This window comes from Tympanuchus pallidicinctus, unplaced genomic scaffold (genome assembly GCF_026119805.1).
Source record: "Tympanuchus pallidicinctus isolate F22 unplaced genomic scaffold, pur_lepc_1.0 scaffold3, whole genome shotgun sequence".
NCBI classification, from domain to species: Eukaryota; Metazoa; Chordata; class Aves; order Galliformes; family Phasianidae; genus Tympanuchus; species Tympanuchus pallidicinctus.
Window position 1 is genome coordinate 86368131 of NW_026294747.1, and position 18621 is coordinate 86386751.

The 18621-nt window shown below is 33.9% G+C and overlaps 1 protein-coding gene across 11 annotated transcripts in view; it reads right to left on the reverse strand.

Moving 5' to 3' along the window:
• AGMO (alkylglycerol monooxygenase) overlaps nt 1-18621 on the reverse strand; it is a 179190-nt gene that overhangs the window by 73743 nt on the left and 86826 nt on the right. For all 11 annotated transcript variants that reach the window (XR_008209430.1, XR_008209429.1, XR_008209428.1 and 8 more), the window contains exons 6-12: nt 14944-15010; nt 12507-12572; nt 12302-12381; nt 11043-11177; nt 10470-10586; nt 3919-4001; nt 2677-2782 (exon numbers count right to left, since the gene is read on the reverse strand). Coding sequence is in view for 7 of the 11 variants with exons in the window: in XM_052695401.1 (XP_052551361.1) it covers nt 2677-2782; nt 3919-4001; nt 10470-10586; nt 11043-11177; nt 12302-12381; nt 12507-12572; nt 14944-15010 (654 nt within the window). In the remaining 4 variants the exon portion in view is untranslated. The remainder of the gene's footprint in view (nt 1-2676; nt 2783-3918; nt 4002-10469; nt 10587-11042; nt 11178-12301; nt 12382-12506; nt 12573-14943; nt 15011-18621) is intronic.

Consider the following 18621-nt stretch of genomic DNA (forward strand, 5'->3'; position numbering starts at 1 on the left):
AATCAGGTGACTGAATTAGCTAGGTTGAGAAGTTAAGGTGCTGGAGAAAGGGGGCAGGGCTGGTTCTCCTGATGGCATTGCATTCATTGGCTGCTATTTTCACAGCCACCTGTGCTAGCATAACTGCAAAAGGCTTCTTTCTTCTTTCCCCTACTCTTCTTGTTTTCTCTTATTTCTTTACTTTCTTCTCCGTTTTTCAACAGGTGAAAATTTCAGTAGTTCTGATAAATATCAGATGTGCTTATGAGCTGCTCAAACTCACTAAAATGACAGAAAGCACCAGGGATCCAGGAGTAGAGAAAGGAGCAATCAGGATTGAGCTGTTAATTTAATTATTTAGACTTGGTGAAACTCTCCATTCAGATCAGCCTAAGCTAATGACAAAACTACAAATCCCACATTAGGCAATCATTTGAAGTTTGATCACTTATTTTTACTAGTTAGAGCATCCTACAAATAATATTGCGTGGGTAATTATTTTTGAAGTCTTATTTACTGGTTATAAAATATTAATGAGGAATGCAAGTATATGAACCATAGATACAAGAAGAGAGAAATCACAATTTTCACTAATGATTTAATGTAAAGTATGGCAAAATTATTTTCCTAATAATATATAATATATAGTAATAATAATAAATATCTCCTAACTTAGAAAGGATAGATCTTAGGAATGTTGAACAAAAGGAAATTTTTAGGACAAATTTTAGTTCTAATTTCTGTGAAAACAATTTATTTATTATGCTTATTAGTGTCTTCTGATTCAAAATGATCTCATTGATTATTATTGAAAACATTAATAATCTGAAGAGGCTTTACAACATTAATTGTAAAATTTCTGGCAATTTCCTTTTAGTCAGAATGTTTTCTTGTAAATTCCATTACAAAAATACCACAGTCTCCATAACAAACATTCCTACCATGAATCTAGAAATTGTTTAATGCATTGACAGTGCACAAGCAAAGCCTGTTATGGTAAAACATGCATATCAAGATGCGGTACTCACAAACATCACAAAGCTATTAATATCACAAAGCTGTTAATATCACAAGCTTGATAATTTATGACAAAGTGCAAGTCTATTGCACTCACATATTGAAATTCTTCACAACTATTACTTGATTTAGTCTTGTTGATAGCAAACAATTTGGTGGACACCCATTTAATTTTTTTCGAAGAAAATAATATGAGCAAGCTTCTCCTACTAGTCTGTTTTTTATGAGAAACAACTCAATATCAAAGAAGGAACTAGGAAAGTCACTGAGAAGTATAACATTAAGGAAAAAAGGAAAAAAGAAGAAAAACTACACAAGAAAGCAGAGGAAAGTGCAGTAGAGAATGGGCAAAGAGTTTAGTATTTTAACAACAGATGCAAATATGGAACAGAATAGGAAACTTTTTTTTTTTTTTTTTTTTTTTTTTTTCCATGACAGAATGAGAAACAATATAGAAGCACCAGATGAAAATTTTATTCCTACTCCTTTAACCTTTCACATGTACGCACTTTAGACAAGAGCTGGGGGAAATTTAGAGGGTATATTTTAACACATAACTCTGCTCAAATTTAGTTAGAAAACCTCAGTACCTGAAGTCTGAGACCTATTGCTCACAGGTTGTAGAATTAATTGCCAAGTAATAAAATTATTTGCTTCTAGACTATCTATTGTAGTAGATTATCAGGTATCCGTCAACATAAAAATAAATAAAAAAATTATTTATTTTGCATTAAATATTGTCCAATAATTATTTTTTCCTGTACCAATGAAAAAGAGCCACAGTAGTATAATATATTTTTATGTTCTTGTTTTTGCCTGATCTGAGGGGAAAGCAGAAGAATCAGCACTACTACCAAAAATTAACTATTAGCAAAGTTATCAGTTGCTATATATTTTGCAGCTGTTTCAAGTCACAAAAATCATTCTGAATGTAATCAGTAACAGGTCTGAGTTTCAATTATTATTATTTAATTTCTTTTTTTCACTGTTTAAGCCAAAAAATATCTGATAACAGTTCTTCTAGTTTTCAGAAGTACACAATGTTGCTGATAACCAACTTTCCTGATGGCCAGCACAAGGTAGCTTGGGAACGTTATACACATCAAAATCTGTAACTTAGTGTCATCAAAATCTGATCACATTAGTGTTTTAACTAACCTTGATTAAAAAAGAATGTAGATTAAAAAGTAACAGTCACAAACACAATAAAAACATGTCCTATGAACACAAAAACAACTATAATTAAGCAGATTAAATACCTGTTTAATTCAGTCTCCTATCGTTTCAATTCCTAGAAGTCTGTTCCTGATGTACAGTATAAATACAGAACAAAATATTTAAGTTCTTAGATTTGTTTTAGTGAATTACCCAGTCCAAATTCAGGAAAGAACTTCTGGTATTCTGGTCAAAATATGTGGCCATTAATATAGTATTTTTGCATTGACTGGTTTTCTGGCTTTCTGACTTCTTTCAATATAAATTGGTTATAACAAAGAAAACAATTTTGCAAAAGATAAAACATAAACAAAAAAAAAAAAAAAGAAGAAAAAATCAATATTCTCTTCAAATTATGTCATGAAAATAAAGAAGCCAAATGCATATTTGTAATGTTCTTATTTCTTTATGATAGGAACAATTTATAAGGTCATTAGCTTAAACATTTCAAAATAAATGTCTTACTTCGTAGGCGTAGTCGAGCAAAGAAAGTTGATTTCTTAAGTAGCCAAGTTTGTATACTCCTAAGAAGACTGAGCAGCGGATGATTTCCAAAATTCCTGCTTTGGGTCTAGAAACAGGAAATAATGCAGATTAATGTTGTTGGTTTTCTTTCTTGTTAACTTCAATGAAAATCAGAATGTAGAAATAGTCTATGAATCCCACAGCTATATAAAATCCCCTTTTCTAAACTTAAATTTTTTTAAAAGATTACATTTCTATAGTATACAGTTTATATCTTAGAAGTTAGAATATCTTAGAGTACTGAATTTTCTGTGGGTGAGAACATGCATATGTAGAGAATATATGTGAACTCACACACATATAAACATATCTTTTAATCACAGAAATGATAACAGAAAAATTCTGAGAACTGCCATCTGAATAGCTCAGAATCTTTTCATTGGCACATTTCTGTAAATTCATATTAATTCTCCTTACCAAGTTTGTAAGTAATACTGATCTCTGATTTCTTGAAAAGCTTTTACCCACCCTGAAATACCCTATTCGGAACATATAAGCAAAATGTATTCTTTATTGAAAAAGACAATGATTAGTATGTGCAAAACACAAGTGGCACAACAATGAAGATTCTATTCCACATTTCTATGTTAGCAGGGCAAATACTCATAGTTTCCCTTTCAAGAAACTGTACTTGCTATTCAGATTCCTGTAGGTTTACAGCATTTGTATGGACTACTTCCAGAGCATACATCTCACAGAACTGGTATATTTCTCAAGATCCAATTTGATTTGAATCCATATTGACCAAATTAATCCAAAATCTTTGGTATCCTTCACATAAGTTTGAGTCTGCACTTTTTATGCTCTTCTCATACACTATCAGTCAATCTGACACCCATGAAATGCTACTACATAGGACTGAAACAACATGGCTAAGTTTGAGCAGCATTGGAACAGACTACAGGTCTGCCAGTATCACAAAACCAGGGAAGTTGATCCAACAAATACAAGCACATTTGACGACATGAGCAGTTGGTGCTTCAATATCACCACTAATTGCTGCTGGAACACTCTTTGTTTTAGTTACAGGTTGTGTTTTATCTTCTAGCCAACAGACAGAAACATACCTGTCAGAGTATATCTATAGTTCTTTATCAATATAATTTTGGGCACAGTTGAGATTTCCTTGTATTATTAATATTGTAGAATGAGAGAAGAAAAAAACCATGCTTTATGTCTTGCCTTTTCTCCATAAGAAATCCAAAAGAGGTCAGGGATAGAATGATAATGGCAATTCTCAGTAGAATATTTTCCTGTGATAATGTCTGTTTAAAAAAAGAAAAAAAAATCATTTAGGCTAATTTTCTGAAGAGAAACTGAGTTTATCAGAACTCAGAAGCTTCAACTTTATCTCAGTGATTTCACTGTCTGTTTCTGAAGTGATTCGCATTTTATTTTGCAAAAATTTGCAGTAATCACTTTTATAGTTGCCTCTATTTCCAATGTAATTATTAAGATACACCCTTCTGCACCACTTGCTTTCCTGAAGTTGCTTGATTTCCTCATGCCTTAGCCCACAAGGGCATAACATTTCTAAGTAAAAATTACCTTGGCCCTATTCTATTTTTTCATGTTATTTTACTTCATTTTTACAGTTGCCATGTATAAATCCCAATTAATACCAAAACAGACATTGGTAACAGTAAGAATTCAAACAACATGATATAGCTATATTTTAACAAGAAACAAAACTAATAATCTTTCCTCATAACACTTGGTTCCGAATTCAGGAAAACTCTTCAGCTCATATAATTGACTCCAATCAGACTGAAAACTTTTAAACGTTAACGTGTTTTATTATTTGGACACAAAGCAGCATAGAGATTTATGTCCTTGATATTTAAATCTGAATAATAGAAACAGCAATCAGAAAATAAAATTCTTTTCCATGATGAAGTCTGATTTTTTTTCTTTTACTTTATGAAATAATTTTATATTCTACATAACTGCCTTTGCAAATCAAATATTTAATCATTTTTCTTGTTCCCTCCCTTGCTTCCTCTCAAATATTAGCTTTGAAGAGCCTTTATTTTTTCTTAAAAAAAAATAAATAAAATTAAAAAAAGCAATATGAAAATAGCGCATCTTGCTGAGTTATAGAAATTCTTTCTGGTTTGAACAGCAATAAAGTTTATGAAGAGCATTTTGCACCTCAAGATCTCAGGCACTGAAAAATAAAAACCTGTGAATCCCTGCCTTGATTTCAATAAAGCCCACTTTGCAGCAAGCCCACTTTCCTTCAGTGGTGGCCCCTACCTCGCAAAGAGATCTAAGGTAAGTATCTGTGCGTGTTGGAGGCCACAGGAGAATAATCTCAAGTTTTATAGCTGTGCGAACTTACAGTGCCCATGTTTGCAAAACACATCAAACCACACACTCAGACTGGATAGGGTTCTGTTGTTACACTGAAGAATCACAAGCACCTACTTGGATATCCTTAACAAATGGCTACCAAACAAAGAAAACAGCATCCCAGCAATGCGTGAGCTAAACAGCAGCCCCAGTCATTTACAAGCCAGAACACACTTCTCACAAATGACACCTGTGAAGCCATTCCATTGCACAGATTTACACAAGGATAGATCAAATTCATTACTGGAATGCCACACATGCAGTCTGTCTCATTCTTCCTTACAGTAAATTTATGAAATCTCAAACCGATGATTACTATGAACATCTACCTAGAAGAAGACCTAAAGAAAGGATATCCTACACTATTCTTTTACTTAGAGCACCTGCTACTGGTCACCACAGGAGACAGGATATTGACCTGGACACTGAACCATGGAGGGACTCAGCATAGCAGTTATGCACAGAGACTCTTGCTTAAGACAAGAAGGTAAAAATGCTCTGATGGGGTTATCTTTGTATAAAGGTTTTTCTCAACTAGAGTACGTTGTAAAATTTTCAATGTAGGTTTTAAAATGTGTCAATAAAAGATTACATTGAAGGTATTTTTTATTTTTTTAACACTTCAGTTTCTAGAATCCAAAACTGTACAGCAGCTTTCCATTGTTGACAAGAATCAATTTGTTTTGAAGTGACAAAATTTTTTGGACAGAAATTTCTTCAATAAAAACATTCATAAAAATTCTTAAACTGTTCATCTACTCACAATAAATTCCCACTTAAACTTACTTAGAAGCCGGGTCATAAATAAATTCAATAATTAAAGCTAAGATAGCAAAGATGAATATGATTTGGTACAGCTATATGCTATATAGCTACAGCTATATGGCAATTCACAAACAAATTTCTTAGAAATGCTTTATTATGTTTTTCAATGATAGTTCCTTGTCAGGTAAAGCGTTTTATGGGGAACTGGGACCATAATTCAAAACTTTCCTATTTGAGTCTGTCCTTCCACTTAAATTGTAGTACAGCACCTTTTTAAACCCAGCCCTAGCCAGGTGGCTGGTTTTGTTTTGTGTTAGTAGTGCAATACAGTAGCTTCTATAGATTGCCTTAAAAAATGCCCTCACACTGGCAGGGCATTGGTCTGAGGAAAGGAACGTAAAGCTTTGATTCTCTGTCAGGTTACAAGAGAACTGAATATCAAGTATAAATTTTGAACAGTAGTTGCTACTTTACAATATATATCCAAAATCACAATTTATAGAAAAGGAATCTATCACAAACAACTTTGTTTCTTCGTTTGTGTTCCTAGTCAAGAGCTGCCTGGAAACTTCTGGTGAAATATATCTTGATGCCATTTGGAAGTAATAGATTTTAGAAAGCCAGAAAAACATAGCATAAATATTGACATATTAGTTTACTTTCCTAAATTTCTCCTGGCATAGTTAAATACTGCCTTGATTATTATTTACTTTCAAACTTGTATCACCTTGTGAAGTGGATGCTGACAGCTGGGCCATCCATTTTCTTGGTGTTACTCTACCACAATCAATGAAATAATCTGAGTTATATCACTAAACTAGCTATCACGTACTGAATCTATACACTGCAAGTTACAGTGTGAAAAGAATGTGCATTTTACACTTTTGTTAGTGCTAGCATCTTCATACCTCTTAAAATTACATGCATGGATATATATATAAAATAAATGAATATTTATGTACTGGATTACGTGCACAAACAGAGAAGCCTAAGGGACCACAGCAGGCTTCTTAGCTGTGAGTCAGTCACAACTTTGTAATGTGGTTATTGGCTGTAATTATACAGAAAAAAATATTTCTGTTGGATTTTAATTTCACTGAAAGATTAAAAAATATCTTGCAGACTTAAAAACAAAGGGGGGCTTATAGATTTTTGGGAAGAAGTTTACACTGCTTTGTAATCACAGGGTTTTTCTTTCAATTAGGTAAAAAAGAAATAACACATTTAAACAAAGGAAATATGCCCTATGTGTTTTACATGTAAATTGAAAGGTTCCAAATTCCAGGTCATTTTTCTTCCTTCTGAAGTATAACATAAATGCATTTTGTCATCTTACTGTCTTCAGTTTTTCAATAGAAATGCTAGGAAAGATGTCAGCATGTTGTAATTTGACAGATGCCCTGCTATCATATATGACCCATTTTTAACATTCAAATGAAGAAAGCTAATACAGTGCTATGGAATTTGTGTTGTTTGGTGTCTATGTATGAATTTTATTTTAACTGAGAATTCATGAAAATCTGTGATTACTTAGCAATATTCCGTATACTTTGTCTTCCATCTACTTTGTCTTGCCCTACTGAATGGATATATTACTTGTGCTCTCAACTTTCAAGAGACCTATCATATCACCGCATACTTTTTGTCTAATTAAAAGTGCTCACATATTCATGGCATTATAATCACAGTAAAAGTTACAGTATCTATCAACAACAAAAAGACATTACAAAATGTGTTTAAGGTAGATTTCATTTTGATTTATGAGATACAAGCAGTTCTGGAGCTATGAGACTTTTGCTTTGAATGTACTGCAGTTTTACACTCCTAGCACTCTCTCTGGGACTGATCCAAATCCCATTACATCAATGATCAAGATGTGCGCAGCTCAGAAATATTTTTATTCTCTGGATATAGTACAGATTGCTATATAGAAAATAAACACTGTATGCTCTCTCTTGTGGAAAATATATATTTGTTCTTTCTTGTTTTGCTCTTTTCATAAGTTAAATGTAGGTCATTCATACCAAAGGTATATGGTTGCTCTTTGCACATAAGAGAAACTTAACACTTCTACAGGGCGTGAGACCAAACACTGAGCAACTGTAATCACTTGAGAAATGTAATAGCTGTATGCTGTGTCTTATGGCCATTATGAAATGGAACTTACACCTAAAAATGAGGAAAACAGTTAGCTTTCTCCATTTATGGAGCTATGCCACAGTTATGACATAATTCATAGCCAGACAGAAAGTTCCAGTTGTATCCATAGACATTTTATAATTCAGTGTAGTGGAAAACTGATATTGAAGAGAGATTTTTGCCAAGTAAAGTTATTCATACACAAGCTTCCTTCTCATGACAGCTTTCCCACTGTACTGCAGAGTGATGCTGGAACTCTGCCTTGGGACAAGAACTTTCTACACCAACACTGACGGTTTATGTACTGAGATGAAGTGCTTCTAGTTCCCTGTGTTCTCATTCTTATTCTTACTACCTCATTACCCCACAGTTTTGTGTAGAGAACTTTCTGGGTTTTTTTTGTTGCAATAAACTCATACATAGTAGATGTTCAAGATATTTCCTCTCTGTGATTGCAAAAACTTAATTATCATATGGGGTTTGGGTGTTAAACTTGTTACTAATTCTTAAACAGCTGCAGTTATCAACAGAGAAAAAAATTTGGACCGTTCATTTTTCCTTCAAGGTCCAGAGAAATACAAAAAGAGAAAATAAAAAATATGAAAAAATTCATTAATGAACTCCTTAGTTCTTGCTGTAAGCAATATTAACAAAGAAAATAAACAAATACCTTATTTGATCCCTAGGGAAACATGACTTTTTGCATGTATGCAGGAATTTAGAAGCATATCCTGAATATTTTGCAGAGGTTTTCTCAGTATATGAGCATAGCAATTGTGGCATTGTATATCTTGCACATATGATAGGTATTTATGCTTTAGTTTCCTTCAGAAATTTCTCAGGATAGACAAAACCTTATATGGTTTTGTAATCTCTAAACTCTCTGCAGTGTGACCTTCATAGTAGTGATGGTGATGTGTATTGTAACTTGTATTAATCAGAAGAGTAGGCCTAAACAGCATCAAGCAGTGGGCCCAGGTGAACCTCGAGAGGTTCCAAGTGCAAAGTCTTGCATCTGGGTCATGGCAACCTCCACTATCAGTACAAGCTGGAGGATGTAAGGATAGAGCACAGCTGTGCCAAAAAGGACTAGAGGGCACTGGTGGATGGCAAGACAGGCATGAATCAGCAATGTACCCTGGCAGACCAGAAAGACAACAGTATACTGGGCTGTATCCAAAGAATTGTAGTCAGCAGAGCAAGGGAGGTGATCCTGTCCCTCTGCTCCGTGCTGCAAGACCTCACCCTGGAGTACTGTCCTCACTGCAGGAGAGATGTGAATTTCTTGAAGCACACCGGGAAGGCCACAGAAATGGCCCAAGTGATGGAACACCTCCCCTATGAGGACAGAGTGAGAGAGCTGGGGCTATTCAGCCTGGAGAGCACTCCAGATCTGACAGTGGCCTTACAGTATCTAAAGGAGAGCTATAAGAAAGATGGGGACAGACTCTTTTGCAGGGTCTGCTGTGGTAGGTGTCATGGTTGACAGTAGGACAAAGGGAAATGGTTTCAAACTAAAAGAGGGGAGATTTAAATAGGATATAAGGAAAGAGTTTTTTATGATAAGGATAGTGAAGCACTGGAACATGTAGTCCAGAGAGGTGGTAGATATTCCCATCCTTGGAGACATTCAAAGTCAGGCTGGACAGGACTCTGAGAAATCCGATCTAGCTGTGGATGCCCTTGCTCACTACAGGAAAGCTGGACTAGATGGTCTTTTATGGTCCCTTCCAACTGAAAAGATTCTATGGTTCTATGATTCCTGTTACCTTTCCATTGAAGTGCAAAACAAAATACTTTTAAAATGTTTCTCAAAAACTGTTTTCTTCTATTTGTCTGATGTGTTATTCAGAACACATCTAAGAAACAAATAAGTAAACAAAAAAAGAGCTGCTATAAGCCTGATGCTTTTTCTCTCAAGAAACTATTTCACTCAGTCTCTTCTTGCAACTGAATGCAAGAATTTCTGTCAGAAAAAAAAAAACAAAAAACAACAACTTCAACAACTGGACAAGATTTCAGAAAACTTTGAATTATTTTTTCAAGTCTTTAGCATCTTTCAAAATTGGCCTCTTAAAATCTGACCAATCTTGACATTTTAAATCCTACACAAACTCAGATCTGAGATACATTCTTCCTTTAACAAGATCCTAAAGCCTGATGCAGATACTTACATATTCTACAAAACATTCATTATTTTTAATTTAATTGCACAAATAATTAATATAGTTACTAAAACTTTTAGTAAATATGTTAATATATATTTAATACTGTATAATTACACATTTACACATTTATTATTACACCACTACAGAATCTAGTTATGATTTTTTATATATATTATATAGATATGATTATTTACATAGCATAAGAGTCAGGCCCTATAGTTTCTACTCTGTGCTTTATTATGTAAGTATATTGTGTGTCATATTACTGTCATCATGAAATGCTATTACCTAAAGACATGAATTACTCACAGTCACAGTAGCAAGAAGATCAATATACAACTCCATTATTACAGCAAAATGTACCACTGCGTAGCAGTTAAGATAAGCTGGTACACTTGGATTGAAGGGAACTTCATTTCCAGTGACCTATATGAAGCAATACAGATACCAGTGATCCACTGCAACCTCTTATTCCTTAGTATTCCTTAAAATTACAAACACAAAAAGATTAAGGAGCACAGATAATTACACAAAGATAATCTACAATCTTACATACATACTGTCTAGTGTTTCACTGTTTATGTGTGTGCGCGTGTGCATATTCACAACTGAAAGAAAAAGAGAAATTAACTTACTCTATAGAACTATTTTGAAAATCTCTTTAGGAAATGAATAATGAAAAAATAAACAAAATGATATATTTTTCCTTCAAATAAAAAGAAAAACACAAGTAAAACATTCATTTCCTTCAGTCTTTTCCTTTTATGACTGCTAATTTGCTAATTTAAAATAGCATGTGTAGAGTTCTTAACGTTGATCCAGTAGCATTAAGAGGTCCAAGTAAATTACACAAAACTGAAAGCCTCTATATGTTATATTTACCGCTGGGATTTCCTCAGGAAGGCCAAGTCTAGGTTTGCCTGGTCCCCAGCCTGGCCCTTTGAATATGACAGAAAGCTTATTCCAGAATCCAGGTGTGGCCCAAAATGTATTCCAAATACGAGCCAAGGGACGTAACTTAAAAAAGAGCAAGTGATTTTTCATTGTTAGTAAAATAAAATTTATTAAAACATTACATTTCCCTCATCCTTAGCTTTCAAATAAATGACTTTTTGCAAGTCTGTAAAGAGAGTACATTAAAAAGAGATGAAGACAGAGGTTCTGAAAACATGACTGAAATAGGCAGGAGCCATATCAGGTCCTTGGTTTATTGTAAGGATTATAAAGACTTCTACTCAGAGGAAAATCTCTCTTTCCTATAGGCAATCCAGAACATTAACAGTATTTTGTATAACTGTATTTATGATGGCTTTAAAGTAGAATTTTGTTATTGGGACTTTTACATGACATACTCTCAATTCCTAAATTACTCAGTGCTGTCTGTAATGTATATAACAGTACGGACTGTGGCCATCCTTCTAGCTTCCAGCCCAGGTACTCCTTCAGGCAGAATTTCTAAGTCTTTGAGATGCCTTGTGGAGTGAACAGCCATAAAAAGTCCCCATGAAATAAAGGGAGACGTCTATACTCCTCAGTTCTTCTACAGTTTTATGGAGAACTTTTTATGTTGTGATGAAGAGAAGCTTGGACCAAGAAATCCACCAAGAACCACATTAAGTACTTTTTCTTCTTTTTCCTTTCTGTTCCAAACAGCTTCTGTTGAAAATATGATGGCTGCTATGTAACACTGTCAATGCAAATCATTATGAAGCATCATTAAGATCAAATACGCAAAACAGATAAAGAAATAAAGATATCACACCATGGGATTACTTATGAAATAGCAAATTTAGGGAATACATAAACAACAGATTTTGTTTTCTGTCTGTGCCTCTCTACATATTGCTCTGTGTGTGTCAAAATAGACAGCATTCACTGGGTAAGTCATAGGCCTGTTATATTCCCACTGTAATTAATTAATTAATAATTTTACTGTATTGTGTTTTCATAATGGCTCTACATGCCCTGTATATTTTCAGTGCAGCAAGTTGTAATGAAATACTGAAGACACTGTGGATAGTGAATTAACTATGTAGCAGAGTTAATCTCAGTTATGCCTAAAAGGGGTTTCTTTTGAACAACCAGCACTCTTTTTGAATGATTGTTATAGATAACAGAATCAGTTATACAAAGGATAGCACCTGGAGCAGGATGGGGTCAAATGAATTTACTGGATGTGTTAAGCCATATACAACTTTAGCATCTTCTGCCTCAAATGTTCCTGAAGGAAAATGTCAAAAAAAAAAAAAAAAAAAAAAGAATCAACATTTAAATATACACATTTTGTTTGATGCACTAACTAAACATGAGGGAGAGAGCAGCTTGCTTTGGTTTGGTTTTACTTACCAAATATCCTGTCCCAGATAATGAGTGTGCCGCCATAATTTTTGTCAATGCAGTAAGGATTTCTACCTATAATAAAAATGATTGATAAGTCATTGCATATATAAGAATACATGCAAGTGGGTTACAAAAGGAAATCTTAGCATCAATTTCTAATCTAAAAATATTTTTTAAGGAGTGAATTAGCAAGTTTGCTGATGGTGAAAACCTGGGAGGAGTGGTGGACATACCAGAAGGTTGTGCTGCCATTCAGTGAGACCTGAGCAGGCAGAGAGTTGGTCCTGGAAGAGGAACCTTATAAGTTTTAATAATAAAGAGTGCATAGTCCTGAATCTGGGGAGGAATAACCACATGCATCAGTATAGATTAGGGTCTGAACTGCTGGAAAGAAGCTCTGCAGAGAAGTGTGTCTTGGTGAACAACAGGTTGGCCATAAGCCAGCAGTGTGCCCCTGTGGCCAAGAAGGCCCACAGTATCCTGGAATACATTAAGAAGATTCTGGCCAGCAGGTCAAGGGAGGTGATTCTCCCCCTCTACTCTGCCCTGGTGAGGCCACACCCAGAGTACTGTGTCCAGTTCTGGGCTCTTCAGTTCAAGAGAGACAGGGAAGGGATACAAAGATGATGAGAGATCTGGAGCATCTCCCTTATAAGGAAAAGCTGAGAGGCCTTGAACTGTTCAGCCTGGAGAAGAATGAGAGGGGATCCTATCAATGCTTACCAACGAAAAGGCAGGTGTCAAGAGGAAGGGATCAGATTTTTTTCAGTAGTATCCAGTGATGGGACAGGGGGCAAACAGGCACAACACAGATTATAGGAATTTCCATATGAACATAAGAAAGAACTTCTTTACTTTGAGGGTGACAGAGCTGGAACAAGATGCCCAGAGACGCAGTGGAGTCTCCTTTTCTGGAGATATTCAACACCTGTCTCAATGTTTTCCTGTGCGACCTATTTAAGTGAACCCGCTTTAATAGGCGGTTGGACTAGATGATCTGTAGAGATGATCTAGAGTTCCTCCAATCTTTCAGCTCCCACAATTCTGTAACTCTGAATAGTAAGTTAGCTGCCCTTTATGTATTTACAACATTTCTTTTTTCTGAAAAAGCATCTAAGTCTCCTTCTATTCAGAATCAAATATACAAATGTAGCATGTCGTACTCAAAATTTCTGTGAAATAAAGAATTCAACTGGAGAGTAAATTCACCTAAAATATATTTATGAAGAAAAATTAAAGAAGTAAAAAAAAATCACCTCATTAATTTATACCCAAGAAAATACATGTCGAATACATTTATGCATAATCATCTCTTTACTGTCTTTCAGCTGTTTCTATGTTTTATTGCCATACATCTGATCCTGCCTATACCACTGAATTCAGGGTGACCCTTCAATCTATTACCTAGGGAATGTACTTGTATGTGAAATATCTTTCAAATGTTTGAACAAAATCAATGGAGTTTGTTTGGTACAACTGTACAATACTCGATTCTGCTCAACTCTGATCAGGATCAGGTTCAGAGGATTAGTCTGGATTTACAGCAGAGCAAATAAGAGCAGACTGGTTCCCTCCAGGATTACCAGTACTTGTGCAAATTTTAAGGATTAGATAGTTACAGCACCACAGCCTTTTAAAAAAGTCTACACAGTGCTATAAACACTCTACACGTGGAGGATATAATAAATATTAATAACATCCTCTGTACATACAACTCCATTTTAGTCTGTTTCAAATTATTTTGCTTTTCCATTCCCATTGCTTTTCTCCTTGTTATCTCTGCACTCTGAATGAGCCAGTGACATCTATAAAACCCACTTTTATTCCACAGGTATATTCGCGGCATTTCTCATGATTCAGAGGAGTTATGAATCAAATTTAGATATGCAGTACCATCTTTAATTCTTCTGGATATTGATGGAAATTCCTATCAACTGACAAGTATGTGTGTGAAGTGATATTTTTCAACAATTCAGACATTTGAAACTAAATTCCACCAAAACGTTTAACAGCTCTACTTCACAAAGAAAAACGTGTCTTACTGCATGAATTTGAATGCAAGAGCATCTGTTACTGACTGGTACGATGACTGTGTTTTAGCAGTCAGGGAAAGTGAGATTTTTATTATCATTCTTTATATTTACAAAACTATTTTGCTCAAAATCTTCAAGTTATCTCACGTTATCAAGGTTTCGTTTTTGCTCAATAATTAATCTCAAAGGTAAAGATTTAAAAATTAAATATAAGTTCTAATTTTTTTAAAAAATTACTGTTTAATACTATGTAACTTCTCACATAACAAGGACTATTTTTTGAAGCAGTTATCAAAATTAAAATTGTTGTATAATACTAAAGTATAATTTTTATTCTTTCTTATTACAGTCCAAGTACTGAATACTAGCAAAAGCCTATTGAGGAATTAGAGGTTATGCTTTTAACTTACCATGATGAACTCTGTGATGACTAGGAGTATTAAGAATCCACTCCAATGGACCAATGTTAGTGACAACCTTGAAAAGAAACAATGTTTATCTAAATTTGAAAACACTGTATGAATTCAATAAAAAGGAGGGAAAAGAAGGACACAAAACGCATAAAGATTTTTATCTCCAGGAGACTTGTCTAAAAAGATGAGAACTTTTTTGTTTTAACTTGTGTTCATTACAAGATTTTTCAAGAAAGAATAAGTGAAATCTAGTAAAATGCAAGTTAAAAAGCAAATTTCTTTTTGATCAATCAGCACACTTTCTTCTTTTATTACTAGTTCATGATTCTATACAGATTGCTCAATTTTTCATCTGTATCTATTGACACTTCTTGGTAAGCAGTGTAACTCTAAGATCCCAGTAAATTGAATATTCATTCTAAGCAAATGGTTGGCACAGTTCCAGAAACAATCTCCTTTAGTATCTTTGACTGTTTTCTCCTTCTACCAACACCCTTCTTTTACTCCAGCAGAAATGAAATAACACAACAAACTGAGAACCAATGCAAGTGGAAACTATACTTGTTTCATTTTGCCATAAACTTACTCTAATGATTCAAGCTTTGTCATAAAATGCTTATGAATTAAGTTTATGAATAAAGTAAATATAAAAATAAAATTAATATTTTTATTAATATTCATCTTTATTAACATGAAAAGAACTTCTGATTATTAGGTTAAGCAGAGCATTTCTGTAAAGGAAGGAGTATAGAAATGATCCAGTTCTTCATATAGAGAGAACTGCAACATCTGGAGTATCTTGCTCAAAATAATGTGCACACTGGCTGGAAAAGCAGAACACTGGGACAAATTTCTTTTGTTTTGTTTAATTCAGAAGCCAAGGACAACATAAGTAGGGCCATTTGTATTTCTTAGAACTCACTCAAACTAAGTTCAAGCCTGAAAAGAACACCAAAAGGTGAGAAACAATTCATCATTCAGTCTAGCTTGATTTCCCTCATCTTTCAAGCAGAAAATCCCACTGTATTAAGCTATGTGAGATGTAACCACCTAATTGAACTAATGAATTAAATGTCTTGGATTGAATTGTAGCCCAGAACCTGAGAGAACAGTGATCTATATATTAGACCACATCTAAATTTGATAGAAATGGTGAAGTACACTATTTCTAGAAATTTCCATTGCTATCAGTAAGCTTATACCTAAAAACTGCTATCATTGGAAAATTTTTTGCATTCTCTATATATTTTATAAATATATATATATTTTAAACACATATTTTATATTTTGTAAATATAGACTTATATGATATCAACAAGAGGAAATACATAATCTCTGTAACAGTGGATTTTGAAGCCTCCTGCAGTAGCACAACACGAAGAATAATTCAATTTTCTTGATATTTTCTACCTTCTGCCATCTTACCACAGGAGGAAAACACCCCCTGAGCAGATCCTTCATCAGAGTAAATTGCAAAGTCTAGGATAGTAAAATAATTGTTGCCAGGCAAAATTTTATACTCTGACGCTGTCATTTGAGGCTCACAGGACCCTACTGAAATTCAGAGAAAAAAAAAAAAAAAAAAAAAAAAAGAACTTTGCAGGACTTGGCATGTAACAAAATTTAATGTGGTGGAACAACAGTCAATGCTCAAAAGAATGTCTAGAAAGTTACATAGAGGAAAAAAGCAGTGGTGGATGTTCCAGCTACCAATCAGCCTTTCAGATTTCAATCTTCCCTCATTGCTGTGGGGCAGATGTCTGTGTCATTGTGTCCAGACATCTTCCTTGAAAAACATCAATCACAACGTAGTAGGTAAATATTTATAGTAGCAGTAACCAGGCATACTTCGCAGTTGCAACCAGTCACCAAGATATATACACTGCCAGATCTCAGTCATTCAAGACACCAGAACATTTTTATCTTAAAATAGGTTTCCATTCAAAATGGCTTTTTAGAATAAACATTTTCACATTTCTGGAAAAACACTTTTCAATTTAATATTGAAATATATATAAAATAAATATATAAAAATATATTTTATAATATAAAATATCAAATAAATAAACATAAAATAATATAAATATATAATATATATGAAATAGATAAAATGTCAAATAAATTCAATATTATATCAGAACAAATCACATATTTTGTGGCTTACAATTGAGATTTTCATTAGAAAAATAATATACTTTTTACAGTTATGGCTTTTTTATGTACTAAATGCTTTGTTTCAGCCCTTTTTTTCTACTGGAAGTTAGTCTAAAAAATTTAAAAATATATGGTGGAAATGTCATGGTCCAATATTTCTATCACCTTTATTGTATATTTCATTTTATTAAAAGGAAAAAATCCTGTGAGTATAAATAATTCTATAATAATTTATATCATCATCTTGCAGTTATCCTGGAAGGCTGAAAAATTACTCCAATTAGCCTTAAAAAATGATATATACCAACTCTTTTCCTAGAATGATCTTATAATTATATGAGAATGTTGACCAACATGGCTGGCAGAGGGGACATTCTTGTGTTAGTTTCTTAGATACAGACAACTATTGTACTAAATCAAATCCTGTCTCCTATTTTTCCTCTCTCAGTTAACACATCATGTCCACCTACCACATCACTGAGCCTCAATGAACTGCTGCATTCCAGAAAACTTTTTTCCTGCTTGCTTTGTTTATAGCTTAACATCACATGTCCACAAAACAATTTTCACCTGAAAAACCTTACAAATAGATTAGATAAACTACATGTGAATCTGATATATAGGTATTTATGTACATCATTCAGACTTGTAAGATCTCTTCTCAAAACAGGTATTTTTTCTTTTTTTTTAAAGCAACATATTCCTAAGTTATTGCATCAAGAAGTTGCTAAACAATAATGCAGAATTACTATGAGAACAATTGAAGCAGCTTCAAGAGCAGTTTAAAAAACAAGGCAACTAAAAGCTATGTGCTTACAAACTTTCCACAATTTGCTGAACAAAAAAATTCCAGAAGTCAAACCTTCATATAAAACGAGATTATTTTTTTTTTTTCAATAATAACAGTTCTTACATAAAGATGTTTCCTTTATGACAGCAATCCCTTGCCTAAAGGAAAAGAACATCATGCAACCTCTTGTGGCATGTAAGCACGTCCGTTTGCGGTCTCAGAGTTTGTCAGCACCAAGGGAAATCTTTATTGCCTGGTACCTGCACCACTTCAATGTAGTTCTTGTTTAAATAATGAGAAAAAATCGTGACTTGAAATCCGAAGGAAACTTTACATCTTGTGTAACAACTCCTCCTGTCACCACTACAACATGAATCTTTGCTTAACTCTGTTTCAACATGAATGTTAGGAAGAAATGTCGACAGAGCAGAGGAGGCAATGTTACAGTAAAAGCACGGCTAAATAAAAAAAATAACTTTTTTTCTTTAAGAAAAGCTGTTTGTAGCAGAGTATGACTTTCCATATCATAGTGCTACTGATCTGCAGGACAGACGGTAAATTCGTCCCTGGAGCATGACTAAAGAGCACTCTGAACTTAACTCTGGGGTTTCAGCTAGATTAGTTGTGGTAGAACAGGTATTTCAACTGATTTCTTCATCAAAAGTAAGACAAGATTTTTCTTCCCAGTATATAAATCTGTATTTCAGATAGTTTGGTGGGGAAATTTGAAT